Below are 17,947 nucleotides of genomic sequence, written 5' to 3' on the forward strand. Positions count from 1 at the left end.
CGTCCTAGGAAGTGCCCTCTGAGAGCTGAGGAACAAGGAACAATGTCACTTTTGGTCTTTCCTCCACAATGAGAAGGCAAGCAGCATGTTTGACACAGCTCCCTTGAGGCTGGTACCCTGTAAGGTCTTCTGATTTTTCAGAAGGTAGGAGACCCACATCTCTGCTTTCCAACTCCCAAACATTTCTGCCCTTCCACCTCTCTTCTCTCCTGAAAGTAGCTGAGACAATAGCTCCAATTGAGGGTAGAGGAAGTGAATTAAGTTTGAGATTGAAGTTTTAAAGTGAAGAGTACATAACAATTAATAAAATGAGATTAGTCTGATAAACAAAGGTGGCAGAAAAGTACTTATATTAGACCATAGCTTTGTTGAGGGAGTCCTAAACCAATATGGAAAACTGTAATTGATATTGTTGAGACAATTATTGGAAAAAATAAAACAACTTATTTTCCCTACCAGTGCTGAGATCCTTCAAAAATAGATTGTAACAATATTCCATAATTATCACCATTTGATTTGGCAAGAAGAAAAATAATTTCTTAGGTAAGTCAACCCTAGGCTCATAACTCCTTTGTTGGTGTTCTGGTTTAAATGGAAAAATAAGAGTGAAAAGAGTTATATCTTATTTTTCCTATTTTCTAGCATATACTACGTAGTGATATGGCTAACCACACTTCTTGCTCAAAGACATTTTTGTACAGCTGTTCTGCCAATAATAGTTTTCAACTATGAAAACCAAGGTGACTTATTATTATTGGTGTGATAATTATAACAAAATAAAGTTTATGATTTTATTTGTGATATATACATAGCATGATAACAGAGACCATGTCTCTTGAATGCATGAGTAACAAATCAGATCAAAAAGGCAGGAAAATTTTAAGACTCATAGCTAATAAACTAACCTTAAAACTATATCTCAGGTATATCACAATTACAATACCCTGTTTCCCTGAAAATAAGACCTAGTCGGATAATCAGCTCTAATGCATCTTTTGGAGCAAAAATTAACATAAGACCCGGTCTTATATTATACAAGACCCAGATAGTAAAATAAGACCGGGTCTTATGTTAATTTTTGCTCCAAAAGACACATTAGAGCTGATTGCCTGGCTAGGTCTTACTTTTGGGGGAAATACGGTAATAATTACTATGTATTAATCAGAATTTCCAGGAATTTGGGGCAGTGATGCCAGGAATACATATTCATTCATATTTATTCTCTCTCTAAGTCATTAATATTTTTAAGATCAATGGACAGGTTAGCTAAATAATAAACTATTTTGAAAACCACTTATAACTATTTGTTGGCCAATTTAGACTACCATATTCTTCAGTATTGCTGTTCCCCAAGGAGACATGTAAATATGTTGGAGGATTTGCGGTAGCTCTCTGAGTGATATTGGTTGGAGTTACAGGTGATTTTATGACCTACTTTATCCTTTTTTTATTTTCCAAGTTTTCTACAATGTACATTTTACCTAGGAACAACACATTGCTAAGACAAAATTTAAAAAACAATCATAGTTAGGCATAATGGATAACTACATACACATAATAGTGAACAATTACACTGTTTACCACACTTATTTAGGTAGATACGCTGGAAAAATCACAATGTAAAAAGAAAGAAAAGAAAGCTTGCTCTCACAGGTTAAGTGTTATGTGAGATATTCTAATCAATGGGAAATCACAAGGACTTAATTAAAGTGATATCAAAACTGTTACATAAAAAAAAAAGAATATACTTTTTGCTTTTCTTGATAATCTTCTCCCTGTATTTTTTTCTCTAGCCCTAATTATTTGAATTTTTTAGAGGTCATATAAACTTGAAATAATGTTATTTGAAAAAATTTCTAAAATTAATCAAATACATTCAAAAGGTAAAATGATATTTAATTCAATTTTGCAATACACTTTCACATTTTAAACATTATACAATGTCTGTGAGATTTACTATAATTTTTAGGAATAATAACTCTGAAGAGTATAAAATATATCAATTTTCCTACACTAATTTGTTACTTTATTTGTTCTTGTCATACTAAAATAAAAATAACACAAGATGCTCCCATTCTAATCAAACATAATAATAATTTTCTAGACATTAGGATTAAAAATATTCTGTTATGTTCAGTGGAATACTTCAAACATATACTTTTATCAGTATTAAACAACAAAAGCAAAAATAAAAATACCCCAGTTTAGGCATTATTTTTAATCTTCATAAAATTTTGGAAATTCAAGTTTTGTACCATTTAATTATAAAATATTTTAGACAAAATTTTATTCAATATTGCAGAGTACAGATCCCTTGAACATTTTAAACTCTCTAGACCTCAGTTTTCTCATTTATAAAAATTAGATTAACTCCACCTCAGAAATTTGTCATGTACGTTAAATATGGTTACATATGTGAATGATTCTATTACAAACTGTGAATAAGAGTAGTAGTATTACTATCATAAATCACCTCTTTTTAAATGTGTTTATAAAACTTATGTACTAACTGTCCAACATCATGCACTTCTGTAATTATTTAATTTAATTTATAAATAACTGGAAGATATTAGTAACAAACACATTAAAACATCTAATCATTTCTTCCTTCCATATTTCCACCAGTAAGAGTATTAAAGTTCCCTTTTTTTTTTAATATCCTGAATCACATACAGTGAAGTTAAGCAATATTATTGAGCTATCATCAAGTATAGAAAAGTACATTAAGGTCTATCAATACCCAAACGTTCTTCTTACCTTTAAGTCTTTCCTTGTCTATGCTAAGCATACCTAGCAAGTTTGACAAGCATGATATACACTAGGTATCAGGCATCTCCCTCACCTAGTATATTCTTCTTTGGACTCACTATTTGTCAAAGCAATTCTTGAAATGCTACTTGGTGAAACAGACTTACTATTTAAATGACTAACCAGCATTGAGTACATTTCTTGAACTGGACAATCCTTAAAATGCATTTAGCTTCCATAGCCTCATCTTCAGTATAGATGAGCATGTGATCACTAGCCTCTGTGTACAGGTAAATCTTTCTTTACCTTCGCCTCTCCAGAATGATTAACCGAGCTCTTAATTTTTGCTCATTGTTCTATTGACTCATACTTGATTACTATCATCCTTTTGAGAGCACCATTTCCTTTCTTTTCATTCTAATTGTGCAATTCTAGAACAGACACAGTTATGAATATCAAGTGATAAATGATAAGCAGGGCATGAACTTCAGAGACCAGTACAGAAGGGCCAAAATGAGACAAGAATGTGGGAAAGTGGGTGAGAACAGTCACCTGGCAGCAATTGCTTGTGATGGTGACAGGGGCCTGCTGGCAGACAGCAACCAAAACAAAACAGAAAAACGGTGCTAACAAGTATGCAGTTCAGAGAACTAACAAAGCTTATAGAATCTCTACGTTGGTCTCAAAGATTAGAACCAAGCAGTGAGTATCTTGTCCATATCCTTTCATGTTAACATTTGACTCTGAGTAATTTATCTTCTAAAAGTGCAAAAAAAATAAAAAATAAAAAAATTTGCATACAAGGATACTCACTGCAGCATGGCATGTCATGGTAAAAAGAGGACCAGCCAACATGTCCATCAGTAAATGTTTGGTTAAGTAAATCGTAGTTTTTCAAACAATGGAAATCATACAGACATTAAAATGAATAATACATGTATAGTAGGAAAGAGGGTTTGTTTTTGGTTTTTGGTATTGAAATTACAGGGAACTTTCATTTTTTTAAATGCCTATATTATTTAAAGTTTATAATAAATTTTTATCACTTTTAAATGAAAGAAAACAATACAGATGAATAAAAAAGAGAAATAAAGAGAGAACAAAGAATTATGGAATTGTGGCTGGTTTTAGGATACAGTTAAGTCTGAAACTAAAAGGAAAAAAAATTAAGGGGGTTAAAGGATACCATGCTAGTGTTAAGATAAAAGGAAAATTCATTTAAAAATGACTATAGGGCTCTGAACAATGGGAGAATGAAACCACATTCTAAATGATTTATATGTCTGTTTTTAAATAAAAACACTATGTGCATGCAATCTCCATGATAAGCACAGTCAGGAAATCATTAAATTCCACTATAAGGTTTTTTTCTCATGAGCCTCATTTTTATTACTTCAAAAGGGGTTTCAAGGAAATAAAAACCAAATGGAACATAAAAACTTTTATTTGATAAATATAATGAATACTTAGAACTCCTACAATTCTTGAAGGAAAAAGGCTGGTATAAAATTTTATTTTTTTAAGCAAGCACTGCAGGTTATTTTACTGCACACATTGTAGAGAAAAATGAGAAAGACTACTAATAGTAGAAACTTTTTTTTTTTTACATTAGGACGCAAATTATGACTTTTCCAAGTAAGATTTTTAAAATCTTTATAAATTGTGAGAGGATGGTATACTTTATTGTTTTCAGCTAGTATTTAAGATAAGATATCTATCTTTTTAAATACTTATGATATTAATAAATTCTTTAATTATTTTAATATATTAGGCACATACTACAATGTATGCTATACTTTTCCCTCTCAATAGATTTTGTTAACAATATCCAGATACTTCAACAATCACCACACTTTTGTGGAACAAAAACTCAGTAATAATATCTTATAAACAGACTGATTCCAGATTCTCTGTGGACAGGGAGTGGATTTGAATGATAATATTTTAATATGCTTGATGCAGCATTAAGAATAACAAGAATATTAAAAATATCAAAAATTCTGACTCTAGCATCCTGGGTCTTAGAAATATGACACTATGAAGTGATTAAAAAGAAACCATAGTTAGGCAAAGATCCGTGTACTATACAAAGAAGTAACTTAGAGAAAATTAAAGATCTGAGAGAAGGACCACCAAGGAGTAGATGAGATCACTCTGGAGTATATGCAGAACTTGTAAGAAACTGACTGAGACACAGAAAGGTTTAAAAGAATGCCCATATATACTACCCAGCATTTTTACATAGTTAAATTGTTCACTTATTTTTTTCAATAAACATAGCCAAAAGCCTATAGAGTGCAAAGCAGTGCTGGGGACAATGCTCAGGACATGTTCTAAATAGAATTTATCTGGTTTACTGCCAATATAATGTATTATTCAGTGCAACCATAGGACCCAGCCTTACATTATGAAAATTGCCTGTAGCAATTAATTTTTTGAAAGTGCAAATTTTACCTAAAATTTATATGGAACCACCAAAGACCCCAAATAGCCAAAGAAAGCTTGAGAAAGAAGAACAAAGTTGTAGGCGTCATGCTACCTGATATCAAACAAGGCTATAGTAATCAAAACGGCATGGTACTGGCATAAAAACAGACACAGAGATCAGTGGAATAGAAGAGAAAGCCCAGAAATTAATAACCATGTCTATATGGTCAATTAATCTATGAAAAAGGAGGCAAGAATATACAATGGGGTAAAGATAGTCTATTCAATAAATGGTGTTGAAAAAACTGGACAAATACATACAAAAAATTATATTAGATCATATACAAAAATAAACTCAAAATTGATTGAAGACTTAAATACAAAAATGGAAACAAAACTCCTAAAAGAAAGCATAGGCAATAATCTCTCAAACATGCTCTTAGTAATATTTTCTTGGATATATCTCCTCAGGCAAGAGAAACAAAAGAAAAAATAAGCAAATGGGACTATATCAAACTAAAACATTTCTGGACAGCAAAGGAAACCATTAACAAAACGAAAAGACAAACACCCGATTGGGAGAAAATATTTGCCAATGGTACTTCTGATAAGGGGTTAATATCCAAAATTTATAAAGAACTCATAAAACCTAACACAAAAAAAACAAAACACAAATAATCCAGTAAAAATGGGCTAAAGACCTAGGTAGGCATTTCTCCAAAGAGAACATACAGATGGTCAACAGACACATTAAAAGATGCTCAATGCACTATTTGTCAGGGAAATACAAATTAAAACCACAATGAGATATCACCTCAAATCTGTCAGAATGACCATCACCAATAAATCAACAAACAACAAGTACTGGCGAGGATGTGTAGAAAAGGGAACTGTCGTGCACTGTTGGTGGGATTGCAAATTGGTGCAGCCACTACAGAAAACAATATGGAGGTTCCTCAAAACATTAAAAATAGAACTACTATATGACCCAGCAAATCCACTTCTGGAATTTATCCAAAGAAACCCAAAATACTAATTTGAAAAGATATATGCATCCTTATGTTCACTGCAGCACTATTCACAATAGCCAAGATACGGAAGCAACCCAATTGGCCATCAATAGACGACTGGATAAAGAAGATGTGGTACATATTCACAATAGAATATTACTCTGCCATAAAAAGAATGAAATCTTACCATTTGCGACTAATGGATGGACCAAGAGGGTATTATGCTCAATGAAATAAGTCAGACTGAGAAAGACAAACACCATATTATCTTACTTTTATATGTGGAATCAAAAGAACAATATAAACAAACAAAACAGAAACAGACTCATAGATACAGAGAACAAACTGATGGTTGCCAAATAGGACAGGGGGCGGGGGACTGGGGTGAAAAAGGTGAAGAGAGGAAGAAACACAATTGTTAGTTACAAAACAGCTATGGAGATATAAAGTACAGCATAGGGAATATAGTCGATAATACTGCAATAACTATGTATACTGCCAGGTGGATACTAGACTTATCGTGGGGATCACTTCGTAAGTTATACAAATGTCTAACCATTATGCTGTATACCTGAAACCAATACAAAACAATATTGAAAAAATAAAAATAAAAAACTATGTGCAAACACCTTTCAAAAATAAAAATAAAAGGGACTTTAAGAAGTATAAAAAAATGAAATTAAAAAAATCAAAATGCAATTTTAGTAGTACTTACAAGTCAAAACGGAGATTCTCTCTTTCTTCAAAAAAGTAGTCCAGGATAAATTTTCTTACAAAATCTGGATTTAACGTATTATCAATTACTTCAGTCCTTCCAAACTGTTGAAAAAGAATGAGAGAAAGGTTAAAAGCAAGGCTTACATGGTTAGTTATTACAGTATAGTACTTAGTATTAATGAACATAATTCCTTGAAAACATAAGCAATAAATATCCAAGTAACATGATAAAATAAAGACCTTCAAAAAAGTTTTTAGAGATCTAATCACTCCCTCTTACTCAGGGAAATCAGGAAATGAGCGCTGAGTTCATTCAAATTACTAGAAAAGCAGCTTCTGAAAATTAACATAACAAGCTGTAACACTTTCTCCTTTCTTCTCTGACTTGAAAGCCAAATCCTTTTCATAGACAAACTATATATAACTCAGGTAACTAATTCAACATTTCCAAAATACTGAAGATTTATTTTGAACAATAGTAATAATTACAGCCACCATTTATTGAGTATTTACATGTTTCAAAGCACTGTTCACACATTACTTTAAATCTTTACCGCAACCTTGAAAGATAGGTATTATTTATTCCACTTTATAGATGAGAAAATTGAGGCAGAAGGTCCCAATCCAAGTCACTTAGGCTACAAAATCTGTATTCTTTCTAGGACTCTCTATTTCAGCACAGAACATATTAGGCCTCGGAATGATTCAACAATGAGCCTATCCATGATTTCCAATTTTAAAGGAATGAGAACAAGAGCATGTACCTAATAACCACAGGCTGACAGGGCCCACCTGCCCCAAAAGAGCAGTGCACAGGTCAAGGAATACAAGTCTGAAACAGAGAGAGCCTGGGCCCTCCCAGGCTTTCTACTGCCTGGAGGTAAAATGGTTTCCAAACCAGGGCAGAGAACATCAATCTGGCAAAAGCCAATGCTCTTAAAGAGAAACTCAGTCAATATTCATATTCCCCAGCACCCAAATCCTTTTTTGTGGATTTTAACCAAAACTCACACTCAGAGGGAAAAAGATAGAGCGAAATTCCCCAGGTTAAACCCCACTGAAATGCAGGCTAGCAATTCCCAAGGGCCTATGAGCCATTAAAACACCCACAAGCCTATTCCTTAGGGAACACTGGCTTGTCCACAAATGTGGGTGGCTTCGTATCTCTGCTATCTCAAGTGAAGATTAACATGCAGACATTAAAATTGTAGCTAACCATCTATGAATTATGACACATATTATAATATGCTTTCTGACACATAGCCCCGAAATGGCTTTTGACAATATCACCAGTAACTTTCATATTGCTAAAGCCAGTGGTCACTTTCTGGCCCTCCTCACACTAGACTGCTCAGCAGCACTTGACACAGCTGTCCACTCCTTTCTTTCCGGAGCTGTCATCTCTGGCTTTTAGACAGCACACTCCCCTGTTTTTCCGCTCTTCTTCGATTCTCAGGCATGCAATCCCTCATTGTCAGAGCAGTTCTGGGCCCTCTTCATCTGTCTATCTTCACTCTTCTGTTATTTTACCTACTCCTTTAGCTTTCAATCCCATCTATATGCTGATAACTTCCAAATGTGTATCATCAGCCCAGACTCACCTGAGAATAGACTCATGCATACAACTATCTTCTTGACTTAGACATTTGGTTGTCTTACAGGCCCCTTAGAATTATCATATAAACTTTAAATACTTATTTTACACACAACCACCACCCCAATTCTGGTCCTTACCCATCCACCCCTTGTCAATAAGTGATACCACCATCCACTTGATTCCTTAGGCAACAAATGGGAGTCATCGTCCTCAACTCCTTTTGAATTCAACAACTCCTATTCATTACCAACTCACAAATTGTTAATTCCAACTCCAAAACATATCACACAGCTCTTGACTTCTCTTCATAGTTCCTATCATCAGCTTAATTTAAGCTTTTCATGTTTCTCATGGACCCACCTCAAAAGCCTCCTAAATCACATCTCTGCTTATCCTTGTCACCTCTCCAATTCATCCTCCATACTCATATAACATCCAGATGAATCTTTTGAAAAATGTAAGTATTGTCATGCAATTTCACCATTCTAAAAGTCTTTAATAGTTTCCCATAGTACTTGGAATAAAATCTCTTTTCTTGGGTCTATGGGACCTACTCCTATCTACTGCTTAAACTTCATCATGGGCCAGTATTCCCTCTTTCTCTTTGCCCCAGCCAGCTGACCTTCCTTTAGATTACTTTGCACACCAAACTCCTCCCATATTATGGCCTTTGCACCTGCTGTTTCTTCTTCCTAAAATGCTCTTAATCCCACTCTTACATGACTGACTTTTTTTCATTCTTTAAGCATCTGCCCAAATGTCAGTATTCTGGCTTTATATAACACCCAACTCTAAAGTTGGTCCCACTCCTAAAATTATTCACCTTCATAAAACCTGTTTTTTTCTTCATAATACTTATATATTGGAATTATACTTTTATTTATTTGCTTGTTTTATATTTCCCTCCTTAGACAATTAAGCTTCATGAAGGTATAAGACATACACATCTGTTTGATTTACACCTGTACAAAATTAAAGAAATGGTTAACTAATGGAGATCTGTAATATATTGTCCAGAGGAAAAAAATATCAAGGATAATGTATAGTGTAATATCAATTTTGATTAAAATAGAAGTTTATATACATACACATAAAAATAGAAGAAGGTATACCAGAATGTAGAAATTATCTTTTATTATTTTTTTATTATGTATTTTAGGCTTTCCTAATTTCTTGCAATAAGTATATTTTACTTATAAAATCAGAAACATAAAACTTTTAAGCACTGCTCCTGTTAATGTATTCTATAATGAAAAGTGAAAATTGGCACTAATAAGAAATCCACAGATACTGATGACTAGTTCAGCTCATGGGAAATATGTCAGTACTTTCCCAGAGGCTGGAATATATTAGCTATCAACCAAGTGATTAATCTTTTTGACTTCAAATAAAATTTGTCTTAGCTAATGCCTTATATTACTAAATAAAACTTTTGTAATTCCTTGGAAAATGTACAGTTGCATATAATGCTATGTAGATCAAAGGGGATTAAAATTTTGAGGAAAGACAATTACTAATATTTATGATGGTATACACCCAGAAACAACTATATCTGAAAGAATTATAACTGGTATCCTAAAAAATATTTTTTCTGAATATCAACAATGCTATATTGTCAGAAATACCTACAAACCTGATTACAATAATCTCTAGCACAATGAACATACCCAAATATGTGGACAGTCAAGCACTTTTACGTAATTATACAGTATTAAATTTTATCATCTCATGATTTTAAAAAATGTTAGAAAAAATGTTCTTTTGCTCACCAAGTGTAAAAGTTTTCAGTCATTTGAAAAAAGTATATAAACTTAATTTTGTTAGAACATAAAACCTTGTTTTCTTGTAAGACTTTAAGCAAAAAATAAAAAACAATTCACAAGTAAGTCTTTAAAAGTTTTCCTTTGTTTTATGCTTGAGCTAATTGGATAAATATGTACTTTTTCAATTTAGGAACAAATCTTGCAGAAAATGATAGATGAAAACACCCCTGCTTTCTAAATCAACTAATTGTTAAACTGCTTCAGAGGAGCAGTACTGGAAAAAATATTGATCTATTTATGGCACCTAGCAGATGAACTCTATTTTGAGAAAATTTTCAGAAATGCTTAACATATTGTGATAGCCCAGAACAACCCCGAATATCATATTTATTCCTCAACTGAAGTCAAAGTGATGAAGGAAAAAGGTCATCTGGACTAGCGCACATCTTTAATTCAGTCATTCTATTAGCATTACATCTTACAAGTGATGATATACAGAGGACAGTCTCCAGAGATTAGATGAGAAAAATAGATTAACTGAATAGTGCAGATGGCATATTAAGATAAATTAAATAAAAACAACCTCAGTTTAGAACTAAACATATTTAACATGCATAAAAAGATACCAAGCAGAAACCCAAAATTGAAGATTTACATTTTATATAATTCCTCTTGGAAGTTAAATACTGGAATTACCAGAGAATCCATGGACTTTTTTCTCTACGGGAAAGAGATATAGTTCTGTCACGTAACTCATTATCCAAGACATTTGTTTTAACAAATCAGTGGTCTGAAATTCATTTATTTATAAGAAGACAAGCAGGAAATCTGAAGGCTTTATTTAGATCTTACATTATTATACATCAATAAGATGTAGTTATAGATGCAGATATATATGTACACACACACAGAGGGAGAGAGGAAGAGAAGTAAACTGATTTCCTTCTAATAGCTTCGTTAAGTCAGAATGTTTCACATAAGAGACTTTGACTTTTTAGGATCTTCTATTTTTAGAAATGAACCTAAATTATTAACCATAAAAAAAAAGGACACCTTGATCCTGTCTCTTTGTCACACGTGAATATAGAAAGGACTAAACTCCATCAATTTTTAAAATTAGCTAATAGTATTTTAAAACTTTAGTTACAACATTTTAATATTAAATTATACTCCAAAAATAACAATATTTTAAGGAACTGCTTTTACCATGTCTTTGCTTGCTATTAATTCTGTGATTAGTAACATGTTTTACCATCTGAAGAGGAAAAAAAAATGGACTCAGATTATCTGGGAAGTTCTTACTGGGGGTTATGGGTTAATTTTATTATATATCTGTTGTTCATTTATATGAGACAATATTTTTAAATGAATTGGGCCAATTATTTTAATCATTTTAATTTAAATTAGATTCCCCAATTATTTTAAGTAAGATTATTTTATTTAGATGGTTATCTAAATTAAATTGAAAATAAACTTTAAAAATGTATTCCTGGTGTTTTTGAATATTTAAAAGCAATTCTACATACAAATGCACACTAAATGTTGTTGACTGATGTTAATTAAAAAGTAGGCAATCATATATTTCAAATACTCAAAATTAACTTTTGGTCAAATTCTTCAAATTAATAATTCAAATTAATAATTCCTAGATTTTTAAGAATTATTAAATTCTATTACTGCTTTTCTTAAGATTTGAAATACATTTTCTCCCCTTCCTGATATTATTGTATAAGATAGACCTTTAAGGCACAGTTTCAGCAATGAGATTCTTAAATTCTCAGTACTCATTTTTACGAGTTTTATTCGGTTTAAATTTTTGCTGAGATTTTTAAAGGAAAATAGAAACATTGCAAAGCTAAATCTGAGAATTATTTTCATCCAAAAGTGGTCGCAACAATCTTTTAGTTCTGTCAATGGCAAATTGGGTCATTTCAGACCAACTCTTCCCCTGAAAACTAGAAAAGTTGAACAAAATATTAAAATAATCTCTTTGCAGGCACCAGAGAGCAAATAAAAGTTTTAAGTTGTGGAAACAAAAACCTGGAGGAAAACCAAGCCAAAAGAGGAGCATTGTAGGGTCCCGAATTTAAAAGGGAGAAGCCAAGCTGAGCAGAGATTTCCAGTGTCATCAAATTGGAGAAGACAGTGGAATTTATAAAAACTCACAAAGAGGGTATATGCCCATACAGTCTATATTTCTTTCCACTTGTCAATATGTTCGAATTTAAATAAAGGGGGGAGGGGCTTAAAAATAAGGTAACAAAGGCTGTGGGTTGAGACCCCCAAAAGCTATACCAAAGAGTAAGAATGAATTAATCAGAAAAACATTTCTCAGGTGGAATGAAGTTCACCTTAGAGTTAGTCAAATCTTTAACTGAATTAAGGTGAATTCTTTCTAACTTCGCTGTCTCCCCAAAAGCAAAAGCAAATCCATTTTGGAGAAATACAAAATCATCCAAAGCCTCAAGTTATCACTAACTTTTCCTATTCAATATTCAGCAATTATTAGCAGAAATTAGGACTTCTGCCTCCTCCTCTAATGGAGTCACTTGTAACACACCAACATTCCTGTTGAGAACCACAAAAGGTAGATAAAATACAAAATGTATTGTTTGGGATTATTGCGGGATGCGAGGCAGCCAAGAGGTGATGGGCCCGATGCTAGAGAGAAGGGAAGCATTAATTAGTGTTACCCAGTTTTAGCTTGGAACAGCCAGTGACAAAGAAAAGAGAAAATTCAGATTACAATGGACAGAGAAACAAAGCCAGGAAGTTTCAGCACATTGACACAGCTAAGAGACTTTAACTTATTCTTATAAACTATGGGCAACTTACAGTAAGCCACAGCTTCTAATTATCTATAGCCAGGAATATTTGAAAAACTATTTTGTGTCCTTTTCTAAATAGAAAAATCTCAAGGCCAATCTGCAGTCTTTTTTCCAAAACTAGTATGGCTGACATTGGGAATCTAAATAAGTGTACACAATATTTTCCTTAGGAACACACAACATATTTTCACTAAAATAGTAATGCCTTAAGACTGACTACACATTCCATAAAATATCTTGGTTTTACGAAGTTCTTACAACCACATGCTATACTACTGTTCTTATAAGAGAACTTCAAAAGTTTTCTGTTACAATCTCCTCAAGCAGTCACAGTGGAGAAGTCACAATACCTATAGTGAGAATCCTTCAAGTATCTACTAGAGGAATACAATCTCTACAAAGTGAATGCTCGGCAGTATATCGTAATTAAAGTATTTTTTTAAAAAAGAAAACCAAACCAAACCAAAATATTCAGTTGCTCTGCAACATGAATCCAATAGTGAAGACAGTGTTGGTAGCCATGCAGGACCCTCAAGAGTTTAGCAACAGGCTGTCTAAACACAGCCCCTTCCTCTTTCCTGTACCAGTAACTTTAGAAACACTTCCTCTTTCCTGTACCAGTAACTTTAGGTGTTTCACTCTAAGATTTCTATAGTACAAAAAGGAGAGAACAAAATGACTACCCCCCTAAGCTGTAAGAGGTAAATAGCATGTTTTTAAGAGATGCTATAATTCAAATTTCAAAACTATGTCATTAAAGTTATGGTAAAGAGCAGGGAGAATAAGATGTGGGCTCTCAGAGCTAATTAGCATATCACATAAATGTTCTCACATGAAACATGTGACCTTTGTACCAAACGATCTAATGGGATTCTTCCAACTCATAAATTCTGAAACCATGGTAAGTGTGTGTGTAATTGAGGATATCCTCAAATGTATCTTTTCAACAAGTAGTAATTGAGCACCTTCTAAGAATAAAGCCCTACCCTAAATGCTCTAGTGCAGGAGCTTGACCTTTAAGGAGCACTGAGTTAAAAAGTGAAGCTAAGACATAAGAAAAGAAGTTCACAAAAAAGTCCTTGATGTTTGTTGAATGATCAAGGAAAAGAGGACGAGGACCATAAGAAAGACACAGAAGTTTTGGAATTTCAAAGGTGCGAGGAGAAAATGCTAGCTATGAAAATTAGAAAAGACTACTAGGTAAAGTAGTATGTAAGCTGAAGTATGAAGAATTTTCTCATCTTTTCTGTTTATGTGTGTGTTTTATATATTATGCATATATTATTTAGAATGGAGATGAATAAATGTTAAAGTAGCTCAGTGTCAGTGGGATGGCGCAGAAGCAGAGACAATGTCAAACTGTGCTAATCAGCATTTGGTAGTACATCTGCCTCCATACTGCAATCACTGTGGGTTAGAAACAACTCCGGCTTGCTTTCTTTCATCACATGCTAACTGAGAGAATCGGGAACCAGCTCTATAATTTTAAATGTTTAAAAGTAATTCACAGGGCTGGCCCGGTGGCGCAGGTGGTTGGAGCTCCATGCTCGTAATGCCAAAGGCTGCCGGTTCGATTCCCACATGGGCCAGTGTGCTCTCAACCACAAGGTTGCTAGTTAGACTCCTCGACTCCTGCAAAGGACAGTAGGCTACAGGGCACCTTGAGCTAAGCTGCCACTGAGCTCCCGGATGGCTCAGTTGGTTGGAGGGCGTCCTCTCAACCACAAGGTTGCCAGTTCGACTCCCACAAGGGATGGTGGGCTGTGCCCTCTGCAACTAACAACAGCAACTGGACCTGGAGCTGAACTGTGCCCTCCACAATTAAGATGGAAAAGACAACTACTTGACCTGGCAAAAGTCCTGGAAGTACACACTGTTCCCCAATAAAGTCCTCTTCCCCTTCCCCAATAAAATCTTAAAAAAAAAAAAAAAGTAATTCACAAAATAGATTACCAATGGATAACTAAAACTTAAAGAAGTTAACTGCAACATTTTCAGAACCTCTCAAAGTCAAGCACAGATCCTTAGGGATATTATTTTGCTATTTCCACTCACCATTAAGAGGTTTTATATTTTCATAATTTGTGGCACTTAAAGTATCATTTCTAGCTCTGAAATTATTATGCACTAAAATATAATTTTAGTTTTAAAAGATCCATTACTTTGAAAACTTTTGGTAATTCACAATCATTATAAAGAATTTATTGAACATGTGCAGGTAATTTTAATAGTGTCAGATACAATTTTTAAATTTCAGATTTTAACTACAGAAGACATTTAAATTAATTTTTCTATCACTTTATTTGGAACATTTGTTTCAACATATTTAAGCTTTTATTATTTTATTCTTCCTTACTATCTATCTGAAAGTAATTCATCTCAGAACACAAAATCATGTGGCTAGTTACTATGTACTTTTCCAGAATACATTTAAATTCAAACACAACTACTGTATTATTGACATAGTGCTGATACCTAAATCAGTAACCTGATTGCACAGACACACTGAAGTTCCTGGTAAAACTCTCCAACTATATTGCATGTTCCTTGAGGTAAAAATGCTATTTTAAAATTTTATTCACCACTGTAGCTACATGATAATAAACATAGGCCAAATGAATAAATGGATAGATATATTTAAAATTGATAAAGCATCTATAATATTATTTTATTTGTGTGATTCCAAATATCCTGAGAATGATTCTTGAAGGGGTTCAGAACAGGCATCCCCAAGATGTGCTACCTGGGCATGTGGATTACTTTGAGCTGAAGGCAACTGAGACACCATGGGCTCACAAGAAACTCTTACCTCTCCTTTAAATAATTTAAATAAGGGGACTTTCTCATAATAAGAGTTATCACCAGAAATAACTTTTTATGACCTATCTGTACTGCAGGGAAAACTCCTAATTATTGAACATGTATTCTTCTTATTGTCTTGCAATGACCTTCCTCTCCACTGACGTGGGTACCTTACCTCATCCTTAGCTCAAAATACCATATATACCTCAGTTTTCCTTTCTGTCTCTGACCCTGCTTATGTACTCTGGATCTCTAACTCTCTCATGTATGTGGGGTTCCCATAAATACGTATGTAATTAAATTTGGTCATTTTCTCTTGTTACTCTGTCTCATATATATTTGATTATTAGACCAACTGAAAGAATCTAGAAGGGCAGAAGGAAGTTTCATCCTTCCTCAAATTATCATACTGGCTTTTGTCATTATCTTGTAAATTAATGTTCAATACTGAAAAGATACTTGAAAGAACTGATAAAATGAGTAGAAAACTCTTTTTAAACTCTATACCACCATAAAATCGCAGAATTATGAGGAAATTAGAGCTAATCAAGTATGACTTCTTACCTGATGAATCAGTCTAACACAGGTTTGAATACAAGACAACCACTAGAGTCCCAGGATACAGTTCTAGAAAACCCATACTACACTGGGATACTCTAAATGTTACAAAGGTCTTCCTCACAGTAGAAGAAATAATGCCTCTTTGTCTCTCAATACTTTGGGTCAAAATTTTTGTTTCCCTTTTTATGTTTCAACATCAAGTAAGTATATCTCCATTTCTAAATGAAAATACTTTAAGAATCTGAGGACAACTATTATGATTATTCAGAGTCTTTGCATCTTTCAGGTTAAATATTCCTTCATTTACATGGTATAGTTCCATCCCTTTCTTCAAGATGGTAGCCCTCCTTAAATATATACTTGGGATTTCAATGGTCTCAAATGTAGAACTGAAAAGTAACACTCCAGATTTGTTCCCAGAGCAAAATACAATAATATTCGATTGAATCACATGAAATATCCAACACTCCACCATTTCTGACCTACAAAAATGACAATTTCATGTAGCTCAACATAATAGCATTATCTTTTTTGATGTAAGCACTGTACATCCATCAATGAATCCTCAGATTACATTAGCTTTTTAGCAGCTGTGAAACACCACAGCTGCATATTAGGTTTGAGGCCAAGTAAATCCCGTATGTCATTTTCCCATCAACTACTGCACGTATACAACGAATTTTACACAATTTTACAGAATTTACTTATCTGCAACTTATGAGTTTGGTTATGCTTATACGATTTTTGATCTCTTAGAGTCCCAGTGTGTCTTTTATCCTATAATGTTTACTGTGTGCCAGACACTGTTATCAGTGGTTCATATTTAATCCTCACGACAACTACATGAGCTAGAATCATTACCATCATTCCCCATATTACAGAGGGGGAAACAGAGACACTGAGAGGTCAAGTACACTCCCTTAACCACTACAGCATACTAACTCTGAAAACAAGGAAACTGTCTTTATCAAATGGTTTTGGGGAATTTAATAACATATATAGTGTATTTCATTTTGCCACCCCTTTCCTTTATCCAGCAAGTTCAATTAGCTGCTAAATGCAATGGATTTTAGCTACAAAATTCTTGTCTCTTGTATCTGGCATTTCCTTTCTATACTTCTATATCATTCTCTAGTTCATAACACCTTTAATTCTTTTGAAATTCTGTCTGTTGAAATTGCCTGTTAACTGGTATCTCAGATTCATCCAACTGCTTCTATCTACTCTATGTGATTCTGGGTCCTATTTCTCATTACTTTCTCAAGTTTTATATCACCTTTGACTATTTTATTTCACCTTTGACCTCTTACTAATACTTTCTAGTCCTTCCAAGAGAAAAAATAAACATGTTAAATATTGTTTTCCTTTTTTTATTATTTTAAAATTATGCCATTTTCCCTAAATAGTTGGCCTCCCGCTCTTATTTGTCATAGTCAAGCTTAAGAAAATAATTACCAAGCCCCAAAGATCAATTTTTAGAATTTCTTTCCATTA

General features: G+C 33.4%; 1 protein-coding gene across 1 annotated transcript in view; it reads right to left on the reverse strand.

The window, feature by feature from the left end:
• The window catches only part of CPNE8 (copine 8), a 176,231-nt gene that overhangs the window by 129,219 nt on the left and 29,065 nt on the right, over positions 1–17,947 (reverse strand). Inside the window, exon 4 of the mRNA XM_081058554.1 lies at positions 6,901–7,004. Within this exon, the coding sequence (XP_080914680.1) occupies positions 6,901–7,004 (104 nt within the window). The remainder of the gene's footprint in view (positions 1–6,900; positions 7,005–17,947) is intronic.

This window comes from Rhinolophus hipposideros, assembly GCF_964194185.1.
Source record: "Rhinolophus hipposideros genome assembly, chromosome: 9".
In the NCBI taxonomy this organism is placed as follows: Eukaryota; Metazoa; Chordata; class Mammalia; order Chiroptera; family Rhinolophidae; genus Rhinolophus; species Rhinolophus hipposideros.